General features: G+C 38.3%; 1 protein-coding gene across 2 annotated transcripts in view; it reads left to right on the top strand.

Moving 5' to 3' along the window:
* corin (corin, serine peptidase) overlaps positions 1 to 14,617 on the top strand; it is a 184,325-nt gene that overhangs the window by 59,137 nt on the left and 110,571 nt on the right. For both annotated transcript variants that reach the window (XM_039751395.1, XM_039751396.1), the window contains exon 4: positions 3,736 to 3,946. In XM_039751395.1, the coding sequence (XP_039607329.1) occupies positions 3,736 to 3,946 (211 nt within the window). The remainder of the gene's footprint in view (positions 1 to 3,735; positions 3,947 to 14,617) is intronic.

The following is a 14,617-nucleotide window of genomic DNA, read 5'->3' as shown; positions in this document are numbered from 1 at the left end:
TTAGTATCCCCACATCCTTGTTTCCTGTCGTAATAATTTATAATGTTTCTATTATTATTTCTTTCAGACACCGCTTGCTCATGCTTGCTCATGCTAAGTGATTCAAATGTAGAGTTCACTTCTCATTACTCATACCCTGCAGATGCAAAATTATTCTGTAAAATATTTAAGTTATTTTCTACTGTTGTTACACTCAGGTTCGCACTGCCATACTAGTAACATCTTTTTATCAGGCAGTATCAGTTTCTGGTATTTAAGGAGGCAAGGCAGTGAACTGCTTGGTTTTCAACTTTGCTTATAGACAGTGGGGCCTGGGCAGGATTCATTCTTGGGCAAATTCATGAGTAATGAAATGTAAAGTATTACATATGGAAAATGAAAGTGTTACAGTTGAATACACAATAGACGTTTCGATACTTGAAAGTGCACTTTATTAGTAAGAACTTAGGAGTCGTCATGGATTCTTCACTTCTAGATTCAGATTCAGTTTGCAGAAATGATTAAGGAGGCTAATAGAACGTTCAGTGATACAGCCAGCCCGATGTGTTCACTACAAATCAAGTGAGGTTATTCTTAAGCTTTATAATGCACTGGCGAGGCCTCATCTGGAATAATGTGTTTAGTTTTGGCTCCATATGACAAAAAACAAAAGCAATAGCAGCACTAGAAAAAATAATCCCCTGAAAAGCAACTAGGCTAATTCCAGGATCTTTGAAGTATGATCTATAAGGAAAGATTGAAAGAATTTTTCAGTTTAAGGAAGAAACATTAAGAGGCGACATGACTGAAGTGTTTAAAATTATGAAGGGCATTAGTACAGTGGATCCATCTGTTATTTTAAAATGACTTCTTCAGCAAGAACAGAGACGTGGCTGAAAATTTTTAGGGAAACATTTTGCACAAACACTAGAAAGTTTTTCTACGTTCAAAACTCAACCTGATGTCATTCTGGAGAAGCTAGGTGAACAGGAGTTATTGGCTTTGCTGAGCTGAATCGCCTGCTCTCATCAAAATTGTTCCAATGTTCTAATATCATACATGGATTTGCACTTGTTTTGAATTTTATCATTAGATGAATTTTTTTTGTTGTCTTTTAGCACATTTCTTCCCTCTGGTGACAGAGATTTTTTTTATCTGATCACCTGATAAGAGGGTTTCTTCCAAAATATAAGTACTGTGATCTGCATCTTAATTTTACCTCTTGATCCAGTCAATTTTACTTGGTTTATATGTGAATAACAAACTTTTGGGTCAAGGCAAATTAACATTTATATAAATATTGAAATTATAACAAGTAACAATCCCAAATCTGTTTAATTCCATACATGTCTGGGTGGTACTCTAGGTAATCCTGGAAGCCTCAGGCAAGAGGCAGGGGCCACCACATCACAGAGCACAGTTTCTCATAGTCCAACTTTTGTTCCAGGCCCATCTGAGTCTCAGGTTATCATGTCTTTGGACATGTGGGTTGAAAGGTCATGCTAATAAGGGAAGAATGGATAAACTCCCCTCAAATAGCATGGGAGTACAACTGGAGAGGGTTTGTTCTGTGAGGCATCAGTGTTAATCCTTGTGCCGCTCATCTTCAAATTATACATATGTGAGAGTGTATTTTAAAGATTTTAATTAAATCTATTTCAACATTTCATAATCTGTTTCATTATATGAAAAATGCATTTTACGATGCCTCAAGTGGATCGAAATATCTTCAAATATATTCCTGAATATTTTGAAATATTTCATTGGTCATCCTTTGAAATTGAGATTTCCAAGTCATGTTTAGGAAGTTATTGTATTTGTGTTCTGCTTCCAATATACAGAATCAGTGCATACATGTAAGTTGCAATTAAACTTATTTAAAATCTAACCTGGACTTAACTTATAAAGCTGTGGGAATGATGTTATGTTTTATATCTAAAGCAGAAAGAATAAGAGCTTCATCTTAAAATGGTGACATCTTCCATGTCTCAAAATATATATAGTAAAGTGAGTCCTGTAGCAGCAATGTCAGCAATATATGCTTGCATAAACTTGCAAAGTTAAAAAAAGAGGAAAAAAGAAGACTGGTGGGAGCTTGTGCTTTAGTCATTGAGCGATGTGAAATGGCTGGGAAGTGAACAATTGAAACCTCGGTAAATGTTTTGTAACCCTCTGCGGCACTGTGTGAGTCCAGTTCAGAGATGATTTACAGTGACAGAGTTGTGGGTCATCACCAGCACTGGTATACCAGATTGCCAATGGAAATAACTGTGCTAGTGTACATTTTTATATTAAAAATGTGCTTTTCCTGTAATTTTGCCTAAATGCAGCTCCCTCCTTGCTGCAAACTGGAGGTCGGTTTTCTTCCATCGTGATTTATGTGACATTGCAGTATGCATTAGTGCTTGTGGAGAAGATGTGCGTCACAAATAGAATCAGATATGTGCTGGTAAAATATTTACACTTGTGTCACATACTACCAAAAATGGAATGGGGCCACTTTCTAAAGAAGGCGTGCTTGGGAACGGTTTAATCTTCCTGTGACTTTTGATATTTAGACTTGGTCTGTAGTAGTTGTAGTATTAAGATTGTCACATGCCCAGTTTGTAGGGCAATTCTCCTTGGATGCACTAAAAGATAAGGTGCCTTATCATCCTCCCATATCCCAGGGGCATTAATGATAGATTAAATGGTATGTCTAAATTGCCCTTGTATGACTGTTGTGATGCCCGGGTCCATACAGCCACCCTAACCCCGACACAGACAGGCAAGACACAGGTTTCAGCACACAACACACACCTTTACTTTTCAGCTGCCACTTCTCAGCAATATAAAAATAATAATATACCATTGATAGCACAGTCCTGTCGCCTATGCATTCACCTTCAGTCCTCCACACAGGCTTTGTCCTCTTCCTCCCGACTCAGGCCGCTGAATGCTGGCAACAGGCCCCTTTTTATAGGGCACCCGGAAAGACTCCAGGTGCCCAACGAACGTCTTCCAGCAGCACCTCCGGATGTGGCGGACGTGCTACAAAATAGGGCCCTGCAAACATCCAGGTGCCCTCTGGCAGTGGCCACGGGTCAAACAGTGTTGAGCTTCTATGCTCATGTCCCGTGGCCCGGCTGGAAGCCAAGGGGTCTGCCCTCTCTTGGTCCTGGGGAGAAACTGTCCAGAAAATACTCTGGTCCCCCGGTCCTTCCATAATCAGGGCATCCCGGCTAGGTAAGGGCCTCAGCCGTCCACCACACTGTATATGGGAGTGTGTTCTTTGACAAGCTTCTGTCACATCCAGGGTTGATCACTACTTTGTATCCAATGCTACCAAAAGAGACTACAAGTTCTGGTCACCTGTAATTAGCAAAGCATACCAGAAAATGTCACAGTGTTTATTGTTGTCTCTGTGACATATTTTTTTCAGCCTAATCTATTTTTGTACTGTACGTTTAGAAATTACAACCAAAATAAATCCATGTGTGATGTGATAGACTGCTGATATTCCTCCAATGTTTGCAGGCATTGTTGGAATTTGTTATGCCAAGGCAGCTTGTGGATACAACTAGTGGTAATTTTAATGAGTCTACAATGCAACAGAATGACAATTCTAAAAATCCATCATAACCGGTTCAAGAAATAATTATTATATATGTGTGTAAATAGTAGACTGTTTCAACAGTGTATAAATAAAGTATACTGTATAAAGTAATGTCTTCTGAAAGCCTAAACAATCCTCTCTTTCTTCCCATCTTCTTGCAGATGCCTGTATAGATGTCAGTGTCAGTAAGTGTCTCTTATTGCCCTACAATAAGACCAGTCTTACATCTCGCCTTGCTGTTGTCAAAAGCATCGAAATTGAAATGTTTCTCAAGTTCTTCAGCTATCTGAACCGACTGGGTTGCTATCGGCACATCATGCTTTTTGGTTGTAGCCTTTCTCTTCCAGAATGCTTGGAGAAGGGTGACAAAAGGTACGTGCGATGCTAAATCACCAACTTTGTATCAAATAGCAGACTGTCATATTTCTATGTAAATGGTTTTTCCGTAAAATTTCTTTCATTGCACACAACATAACCAAGAAATGATCTTTATAAGATTCATCAGAATGCTAAGCAGTTCAGCAAGTAAAGATAGGAGAATCATTTTGCAATCCAATACCAAAATTCCAGCTGTAATGTCAGAGCCATAATTAACATTCCTGTAAACTACAAATCTTATCAAGTTGGTAGTAATGTTACAGTTGGACATCTGTTAGTGACTTTTTGTGTCTTCTATCAGGACACATTGTATCTTCAGAGTAAACTTTCATCTGCATGTAGATGCGTAGATTCTAGTCTTCATGCAACACTGACTGTCAATGTAAAACAGTATGTTACAAGCGACCAATGTGTTAATGCCGCCAAATGCTTTTAAGCGTTTTGATATTCCTCCTTAAAAATGTGTAAATTAATTCAAGACTTGTGGTAGATCTTGTCAGCTTTTTACTGTGATTGCTATCCTAATTAGAAACTGCTTGAGGGTAAATTCCCTCATGTCCTTTAGGCGCTTAAGGCAGGAAGAGACTGCCTGTATCGAAGACAAATTGATTCCAATAGCTTGCCAGATTTGTGCCTTTTTATGACGTGTTGGTGACTTTTTGAGATTGGAGGGCTGCAGTTGGCAGCAGTGTAGCTAATCCTGGTTTACATGCTTACGCAGAAACATGCTGACGAAATAGTGAATAAAGTGAATACCACAAGAGGCTAATCTTATTCAAAGCAGTTGGCATTACGTGTTGTCTCACATTCTGAGTAATGTGATGTATCAAAAAAGAAAAATGATTCATTATGGCAAACAGAGTTCTTGTTTTTATTACTAAAATAATTGCAGTTTTTTTTAAAGAGTGTTAGGATCACAAATGCAAAGTTTTGTATTAAACTGAAAAACAAGAAAAGCATTGTAATGACTTACTTTTTTATTTCATACATGGAAAGCTGGGCAACAGAATAGTTAATAATTGTGAAATAAGTTACAAATATTAAATTAAGTACCATAACCAAGAAAACAGGTTCACACTTGAAATTGCAGCTGAAGCCTTTTTGTTCCAAAGCACATCTGTTTTTTGTTTTAGTGTACGTTTGCTAATCATGTGTTTCTGTGTCTAAAACGTCTGACCAAGGTGACGGAATGAAATTCCAGCATGACAAGACAAGCTAGCTGATTGACAGTGTCGGAAAAAACAACCTAAAAGCACATAAGCAGCACATCCCACCCACTGTATGAGCTGACTTACATTTCAGTTGCAGTGTTTGGTAACAGATTTGGAGTTCTTTTGATTCTTTGAAATGTTTAATATTGAATTACCACTCAGAAGTAGGAACTGTATGCTCCTCTTTATGTTCTTCTGCTGACACTAAAAAGTAAATCCTTCCATTTTCTGAACCTGCCTCCCTGTACAGAGTCGAGACCAAATCAGAATCTTGGGCTTTCACAGTTATTACAGTATGGATACTCTTGTCAGTCATGGAGGCTAGCAGCTCATGAATGACAACTACGTTCAAGCCAGTGGTTGCAGCATCTCCTGGGAAAGCAAAAACAGTGGATTACAATTTATTTATGGCTCTAATTATAAACACATCCTATGTCAACTAATACTTCATGTCAGATGTGTGCCATTGGATGTATTGAACAGCTGCATTGGAAAACTCATAAAAGTTTAAAGCCCAGTTGTTTAATGGAAGTCCCCTTTGAATAGTCTAGCTATACATATAAAGTTATTGGTTCTTGATCTTTAAGTAGTGTCTAGCTGTAAAGGTGATGAAATGGACCAGAAGAATGATTCAGAAAATGCAAGAGATGGCAAAGATAGCTTCTTACTAAAACTACAAAAAGAAACATTTTCTTCTTAAGCACAATGACCCTTGGACCTTGTGAACAGAGCTTTTCACGTGTGTCCAGTAAATCAGCATTTTGCAAGGTAAACGCCACCCAAATCATGCTGCATGAACAGTTACTTAGTTATCTTCAGCTGATTGTGTTTACTGCAGTACGACTCTCCAAAATTTTGTACTACCTTCTGTACTATTATAACTGTATTCAACATTCATGTGTATTATTAAAGTTCATGACACTGTCTTTGCAGAGAGCAGCAACACTTTAGCTGAAAGAAATGTTTTTTAGCTTGGCTAGTTTGGTCACTTTGCTGTCTACTCTGCAGTAAGGCTGAGAGTGCAAAGATGAGAGTCCAATCCCAGCCATTTCATACACTGAAACGGATGCTAAGGCCCTTTACATGTAAGGAGACAGAAATAAATTTCCCCAAAGACAGCAAATAAATGTGGGGGATAGCATTATAGAATTCTGGCAGTTATGGGGCAGTGATGGCACCGCCATCCCAGGCAGAGGCGATGCTAGCATTCTAGGCAGTAGAGGGTCTTTTAGTGTGGCCGGTTCAGCTTCCTTCATGTCTGATTTTTAACAAATTCAGTGTTGTTATTTCTTAACATAGAAAATATAGGAAAAGGAAAATAGTCAAGTATTTTAAACTTTTCATGTGTCACCAATATTAGGCACCTCTTGAACCTGATAAAAATATTTTTATATATGTGTATTTACTGTATATGGTCATTGTCTTGTGTTCTGGTAATTGGAATATCATATTTCTATTTACTGGGTAATATATGATTCTTCTTGCAAAGAAAGGCTTTTTTTTCTGAAATAGATAAACAGATCTTTGAAACAATAATTCTTTGATCACTTTTTTTTTTGTATTTAAATTTTCTGCTTTTCTACTGCTGACAAAACAAAGGAGGCTATTAAAGGAGATCTTGTCTAGACGTGGGAGTGTAACGTTTACCTCGGAAGTAAAGATTTCATGCTTGACCATTACAACGTGCCCAGGCTGAAGCGTCTGCATTGGCCATTAAGGCATTCTCTTCCCTTGTTCGCTGACTTTTCAATGTCGACAAGGCCTTCTCCTCTTTCCCCTTGCGGCTGGGAATCTGCATATCTGTGCAGCGCACTGCATAAATGAAGTGCGAGTTTAAATCTCACACGGCACCATCTGTCATTCTCAGCCACTTTAGCTTTCCTGCATTAATCTGGTTGCCCTGAGCCTTACAGATATTGTTATTGCATCTGAACAAAATTATTTCTACTTCCCCTTTTTAACCACAAGACTAAAGAGCACTTGCAGCTAGTTCATTTCCTTTGGGATCAACATCAGCACAGAAAACATTACCTTTGTCTTTCCTGTAAGTCAATCTGTGTTGATTTTTTATCCATTTTGCCAAAATTGGCTGATTCCTTGAGAAGTTCACCGTTCTATAAGTTTATCCTTTTGCCTTCATTTTCTATAATATTTTGAAGCTCCTTGAAGAAGTGCGCTTTGTATTAAACAAAGGTTAGTTGAAAGCTCTCTTATAATTTGCAGACATTACTGTCAGAATAATTTATTGCCTATGCAGTCAGTTATGGGGAATTCTTGTCATGAAAAAGAACGACCTAATAATTCACACCTGCTTCACCTTTATTCCTTGGAACCTTCTTCCAAGTGTTCTGGAAATGACCCGCTGCTGCTGCCCTTTGCTTTAAAGTTGCTACTTTTATATCTTCTATATTTGCTGAGGACATACCTCAATTACCACAGATATTTTTATTATTACACCTTTATTTCTTCTTCTATAATACATCTTTTGAGATATACTGTAGCTACATTTATTTTTTGTTCTGCTTTAGCTTGTCTGTTGCTTTTGTCAGGGCCTCTGCGTTCTTGCTGATCATTTTTTCCTATAAATCAGTACAGAGGAGCAGTTAAAAGTATTAGAACTGTGATATCTGTCGTGAACTTGGAGTTCAAAGCATGTAAGTCCCAATAAGTTTCAAAGCATATAGTCCCAAACACTTCCAATAATGCTCACTATGGAGGATAACAGAGACAAATGCTGGCTCGCAAATGGGACAAACACCAAATCTTTATAAAATAAAAAGGTTTATTTCACAAAAAAAGCTCTGTAAGTACTTGTAGTTCCATAAAGCACAGAAGGCAAAAAGGAGTTGCTGGCAAGGGCAATTCAAGGTGAACAAGTCCCAATACGAAATCCTCAGAAAAGTCAAAATACAGAGCAAGATATTGAAAAATCTAGTAAATCCCAAATAGCACAAAATTAAACTAGAAAACACTCACCAAACTCCAAAGCAAATTGAAAATGAACTCCCAGGTACTTTGGAAGACCCTCCGGATTTATATGGCGGTGACTGGCAGGTGGCACCTCCACTTGGGGGACCACCCTAAAAACACATGGAGCATTACTCAGACAGCTTACATACATAAAATCAAAAACAAAGAATAATGCGCCCAATCAACAAAATCAGAACTAACATAATTAAAAAAAAATCAAAAACAGACATGAATTTGAACCCCAGCCAGGGGAAGGACCCTTCCTAAAACAATAACTCTCACTGAGACCCTTATGATCTTCTGTCCAATGCAGTCTAAGATTAGAGGCACCTTTATCACACCTTAATTTCTTATAATCACATGGCATTCTTAGTAATGTTCTTCAATTTTTATATAATAAGAAGATAATTGGTGATATTTGTGACTGCAGCATAGCTAGTTACTACACCATAGAGACGTGTTTCATGAAGACAGCAACACTACCTATTGTCCAAATGCAGTAGCTAATTGAATAATAAAAGACAAATATGCCCTCTTTGGCCAAGTGGTCCTTCTGTGGATACTTGGCTGCTTCACACCTCCTTAAGAAATGCCTGTTAGGTCATTAGGTAGATTTACTCTGTAAGTAGTATTCATTTGCAGTTGAATGTGCCCTGAGACAGACCCAATGCCTACCTGGTTCCTGATTCACTGGCATACTCTGCTACCATGAAATGGGAAAAGGGACACAAAAAAAGGATGGGTGGATGGATACTTCTGAACAGGGATATTCATGCACTGCACTTGGGATTAATAGGTTGCTTTAGATAAAATAAATAAATGTGATCTATAGCTTTCGGCAAATATTGAATTCACAAAATTATTACAAAAGTTTTCATTACTGTATAAATAAGTATGTAATAGCATTGATCTAGAAATTGTAAAAATTCAGCTTTATATGCAATGGTATTTAAATATTTTTTGAAAGTGCACCAGACTAATAAAATCTGTTTAATCAAGAACCTAAGGATTATTAACCATCATTAAACAGTACTGATTAAGTATAGTCAGATTCAGGCAACTGTAAGTGTGAGTAACCCATTTACTCAGTGACTGTTACTCATAGTGGTAAAAGAAAACCAGGAACTTGCACAAGTAGTGACCAAACTGGAATTCCAACCCAGGTCATTTACCTCCACAGGTTTCAGGTACTGCTGACAAGATGCAAATATGTCCCATCATTGAACCTTGTTATTAAAAGTGGGTGGCCATTTGTTGCTCTGATATGCTTAAACATCATCTGTACTAATCATATACTAAATATCACACGGACAAATTTAGCTTATAACTGACATACAATGTCATGCTTTACACTGACTTGTCAGAGAATTCATTAAAAAGCACAATTCCACATTAAAAAAAAAAATCTGAATAAAGACAAGAGTGTGAAAACGTCCATTTTCATATTAATTGAGATTTTCTCCCCAAGACCCAATTGTCTTCAGCTGTCTTACAGATGTTTGTGTTTCCACAGCATCACAACATACCATAAGAAGAGTTTTGAAATAGTACATAAACAAAAAGCAGTGTGCAGTCCCACTAACATCACTATGAAAACCTACCTAACCTTTTGATAGCATAAACTGACAAATAACGTGAAATGGTTCTGGATAGCTGCAGAGTGTCCTGCTGTCTACACAAGTTACATGACATGCTCATGCTTAGTCCTTTTCTAGTTTCCATTTGTGCTAACATTGTGTTTTGTTCATTTTTTAGTCTTCTTTTGACATCTGCTCTTTCTTGTGTATCCAGGCCAGGTGCCTGCCATGAGCCCAGTGCTGCTGGCTAATTCAGTTGCAACCTCAAAGTATTTTAAACAGTTTTAATAATAGTTAATTGAAAGGATAGAATTATCTGTAAAATAAGCTGTAACTTATTCTGGGCTGGTTCCATTTTTCCATGTCCAGGCCATTATGCTTTCGCACTTGGATGTTAACAGAGAGGTGTGATAGTCAAAGGTGAATATTCTTTTGGTGTATTATTTGAATGGAGAACTCTCAACATCTCAAAAGTGCCAGCTGATGGTAGTTTAATGGTTTCATTGAAACACTTTTAATTATGTTTATATCATTACTGATCACAACCTTTGGGGACTGTTCCTTGCAGTAAAGGACACTGCAACACCCATCCAACCTCGGCTACCACCGTACCACCCTGCTTCCCTCTGGTTAAACAGTTTAGGCATTGTACATTGAAATACAGTAAACTGTTTTTAAACAGTTTTCATTAGTAAAAGATTTTTAGCGGATTAATGGTAAGCCTGCTGAGTGTTTCTATCTGGCATGGATATTCAGATTTCCTACTGAGCTGTCAAGTCTGTCTTTTAAATGTTCTTGCTAGTTTGAGCTCTTGCGGTTTAACAACTGCTTAAAGAGCCAAGCCTAAGGTATAAACTTGGCATGCTGATGAGAGTTTAATGAGCAATGTTGGCAGCATTCATGTTGATAATTTGTGCCTAAGTGTTGGGTTGTTATTTTGGGAAGACCTTTTATCTGTACGTAGGTCCCATCAGTTTTCATGTAACTGTAGACAGCAGATTGTGCTGCTCTGTAGGATGCACTTTGTTTAATAACAAAAAGGCCGTACCACTTACAAGGAACCTGACTGTCTCTGCTTTGTCTTTTTTCTGTAATTTCCAATGATTTGCCCTGTAAGTCAGTCCACTTAAATACTTATTAGGCTTTCACAATCCTGAAACAGCCAGACTCTAACAGCATTAGTCTCTGAGCTCAAGCTCAAGATGCCAAATACATAAGAGGGAGAGAATTGGTTTGTGCTATAAAAAGGTGGGAGACAGACCCCAGTAGAGGGTCAATGTTTGTTTTGTGCTATTCCTTTGATATGCTGCATCATAATGAAAATTCTTTACATTTATATAGCACTTTCTCACTATTCAAAGCACTTTCCACACAGGGAGGACCCGGGACACGAACCTAAATCTCCTTAATATGAGACAGCAGCATCAATTGGTGTATTCTGTCCTTGTTGGATCTGTTTAGCTAAATAAAAGCGTTCTTTTTCAGAATGTTAGAACTGAGAGTATGCTAGGGGGCACTCTTATTTAATACTATTCAAAAATAATGGTATATGTTTGTTTCAGTTCTGGAAGGTTAAATTTTATTGACAAATGGCCAGACAAACATACTTCCTGCTTTCTTTTTACATTTCTTGCTTGCCATGGCAGTTTGTCGTGTGCTGCTGAAAGTTGTCTAAGGTGTTTTCTTCTACATAGTGTGACAGATAGGGGGCGCTATCGCTCCCTTGAACCCTTGTCCAAGACGTCAGACACCAGGTAAAAGTCCAATAATCTTCTTTATTTGGACAAATGCAGTGCACAAGCACCCTCCTCTCCTCAATGCTCATATAATAAATACCAATAATCAATAACAATACAATCCTCCACTCCCAGACGCGTTGCCACCCTTCCACCCAGCTCAGCTCGCCGTCTGGGAGTTCCCTTAGTCCTTTTATAGTCCCTGACCCGGAAGTTGTTCCTTCACCCGCAGTCCATGTGACTCCTTATCACTTCCAGGTCAGATCTTTTCTTCGTCAGCCCGGAAGCACTTTATTTCTTCCGTCCTCGTGACCTGTAAGTACTTCCGGGCTGTATGAAAAACAAATGTCTCTGTGTCTCCCTGCAGTGTCCCCTGTCGGCCCCGACGCTATCCAGCAGGGTTGTGTATTAAAATTCCATAGTCCATGATGCCCTGCTGAAACTCGGGGCCTCTCCACGTTGCAGGGATGGCTCCATCTGGCAGCCTGGGGGTATTGGCTGGGATGACTGGCCGGCCATATACCACAATAGGCAGATGAGAAGTTTCTGTTCAGTGCTAACTTAATTCTGCTGCTGCAGGCACAGTATATGCTGTACAGCAAACAGGTAGCCATGTATGTCATAATTTTGACACTATCTCTAGCTTGTTTCCCACTTGAAGTTGCATGATTTTGTTTGTTTGTTTTGCAATGTTATCACTTTAGACTAGGCCTATATTTTTGTAATTTTAGAGAATTCAAATCTAACTTTTCTGTATTGTATTATTATATGTATCTTATGTGTATTGACACATGACTGTATGAACTCCGGGAGACATAACCTCCTCAAATGTACTTAATCTAATTCAGGGTTGCAAAGGGCTAAAGCCTTCCACAGCAGCACTGCGTGAATGGCAGGAACTGTAGTAGGTTGGGACAGGTCTATAACAAGGCCCTGTCACACACACATGGAAGGTAGTGCGGCACAAGACTCTGAGGAAAAACGCTCAAAAACACATTGAGAATGAGCAGACTCCATACAAAGCAGACTCAGGAGTTGAATCCAAGACCCTTGATCCATGAGGAAATGGTGCCATGCACACTTCCACCATGCCACTCTCCAAGAGGAAGAGCTAAGGCTAAATCAGACACTACACATTTATGAGCACACAATCAGTTCAATAGGAAATGACTGACCAGTAAGAATCACCTTGCAGGAAAATAATCTAAGATGATAATGAACATTTGAGCAAAAGTCATTTGAACTAAAAGTTGCCATTCCATGCATTTTTTCCACTAGAAAAAAATCTCCTGTGTGTACAGAGAAAACAATTATTTCTAAGTTCACCCATCCTAGTACTTCTCATCCTCCTTTTTTCCGATGGTTTTCATGAGAAAGCTCATTATGTTTTATTTTTAAATCATTCTTGGTACCAGTTACAGGCATTTTGACCTTAAGCAAAACACATAATTCAAAGTGATCATGATCCAAATTTAATTACATTTTGATATTTTGCTAGTAGTAAGATGATATTAAAAGGATATAAATAAATCAGAGGGTAAAACCTCATGCAGATGTCCTAAAAATATAGCAACATGTTCCATCCTGAGACAAAAGAAAAAAAGAGCCATGTCCAACTAGCAACTCAGCCTAATGATTTTTCCTACTCTCATTTTATCTTCAGAAATGGTATTTATATCTCTGGACATGACACCATCACAGTAACACTTCTTGAATTCAGGGTGAAGCTAACTAAGCGCTTATGAGAAGAACGTCAGACATCAGATGTGTGACCACTTGAAACTGACAGATCTCATCAAGGCTCAAACACTTTTCAGAGGTTATTTATTCAGGGCCAAAAATAAACACAAAATTGCTAACTGCCCCACTACAATGTTGGCTTCCTGATAATATACTAAGAACAATAGTGAGCGTACAATTATGAATTTAGTAGTTCACAATTAGAGTTGTCTACTCTTGTTCTGCCTGCTAAATTTAAATTGTTAATAAAAGCTTATACCCTACACGGAATGGTTACTTTACAAAGTACACCTGCTGTACCTAATAGTGAGAAGGTCACACCATTTGGGTTCAGATTAGCCAGAATTCATCTGACTTACAAGATTAACAAGACATTAAAAGTGTGGAACTGGAAAGAAGGTGCTCCATTACATCTTAGACATGTTGAAAATTAGCTGATGGAGAGTCTCTTCTGTAAACTATTCATTCTGTTTCATTTCATGGATCTGCTGAATGGAAACAGTACTAAGTTACGTGGAATTCAGTGGTGTGCTCCTGAAACATTCTAGTACTTGTCTGGCACCATGGCATGGAACATTATTCTGCTGAAAAAGCCCATTCACAAATAGGTACACTCCTGCTAGGAAGACATGCCCAAATTTCCTTCAATGTTTAGATATCATGTTGCATTGGAACTTTGCTCAGCTTGTATTACACTATTACTTCACCACAATATGTCTGCTAGCTTGATGGAGTCATGTGCTCATGCTGTTTTTGCCATATTGCTGCCCTCCCATAAATACTGGTCAGCAGGTATTGAGATTCAGACCAGGCATATATTATTTGGTTTCTTTGTCCACAAAAACTCAGTCAGGTTGTCAACAGTGTTTCTTTAAAAAAGGTTAATAAATGATTCATTCTGATATGCCTCTTTTTGGCAGCTCACTTGGATTTAGCTGTCAGTTTACCCTTTGTCATTCTGCACAAGTCACGCCAGCCTTCATAAGCCCCCTTCATTAGTGCTCTGTTTCCAGCCACAGGAACACGGTCTGAGTTTGGACTGGTTCTCATCCATTTAAATCTTTAGTCTTCCCATATACCTCCTGCACACATAATCTGTTGGTTACTGTTTGTTAACTTGTACAAGTATTACTCTGTAAATGAACTACATGGAAAGAGCAAATGTAGTAAAAAGGGGTAGCCACTCAGTATACAATGATCAGTATTCTTTAAATACGTGGCTCAGTATAAAATGTATTACATATAACATTGTCCAATATATGTTTTTTAGGAGTGGTGACCATCGACACTGTCTGTCCTTATATTATCCAGGTGGTGCCCCAGTGTTGTATATTATCATGCAGTCTAAATCAAGAAAAAACAGTTGATGGTTGTTGAGTTGGGGTAAGTGTAGAGGCATAATGGTAGGACAGGGGCAACCCCTTCTGCCTC

This window comes from Polypterus senegalus, chromosome 4 (genome assembly GCF_016835505.1).
Source record: "Polypterus senegalus isolate Bchr_013 chromosome 4, ASM1683550v1, whole genome shotgun sequence".
In the NCBI taxonomy this organism is placed as follows: Eukaryota; Metazoa; Chordata; class Cladistia; order Polypteriformes; family Polypteridae; genus Polypterus; species Polypterus senegalus.
The sequence above is the reverse complement of the archived record's forward strand: the minus strand, read 5'-3'. Positions and strand labels throughout refer to the sequence as shown.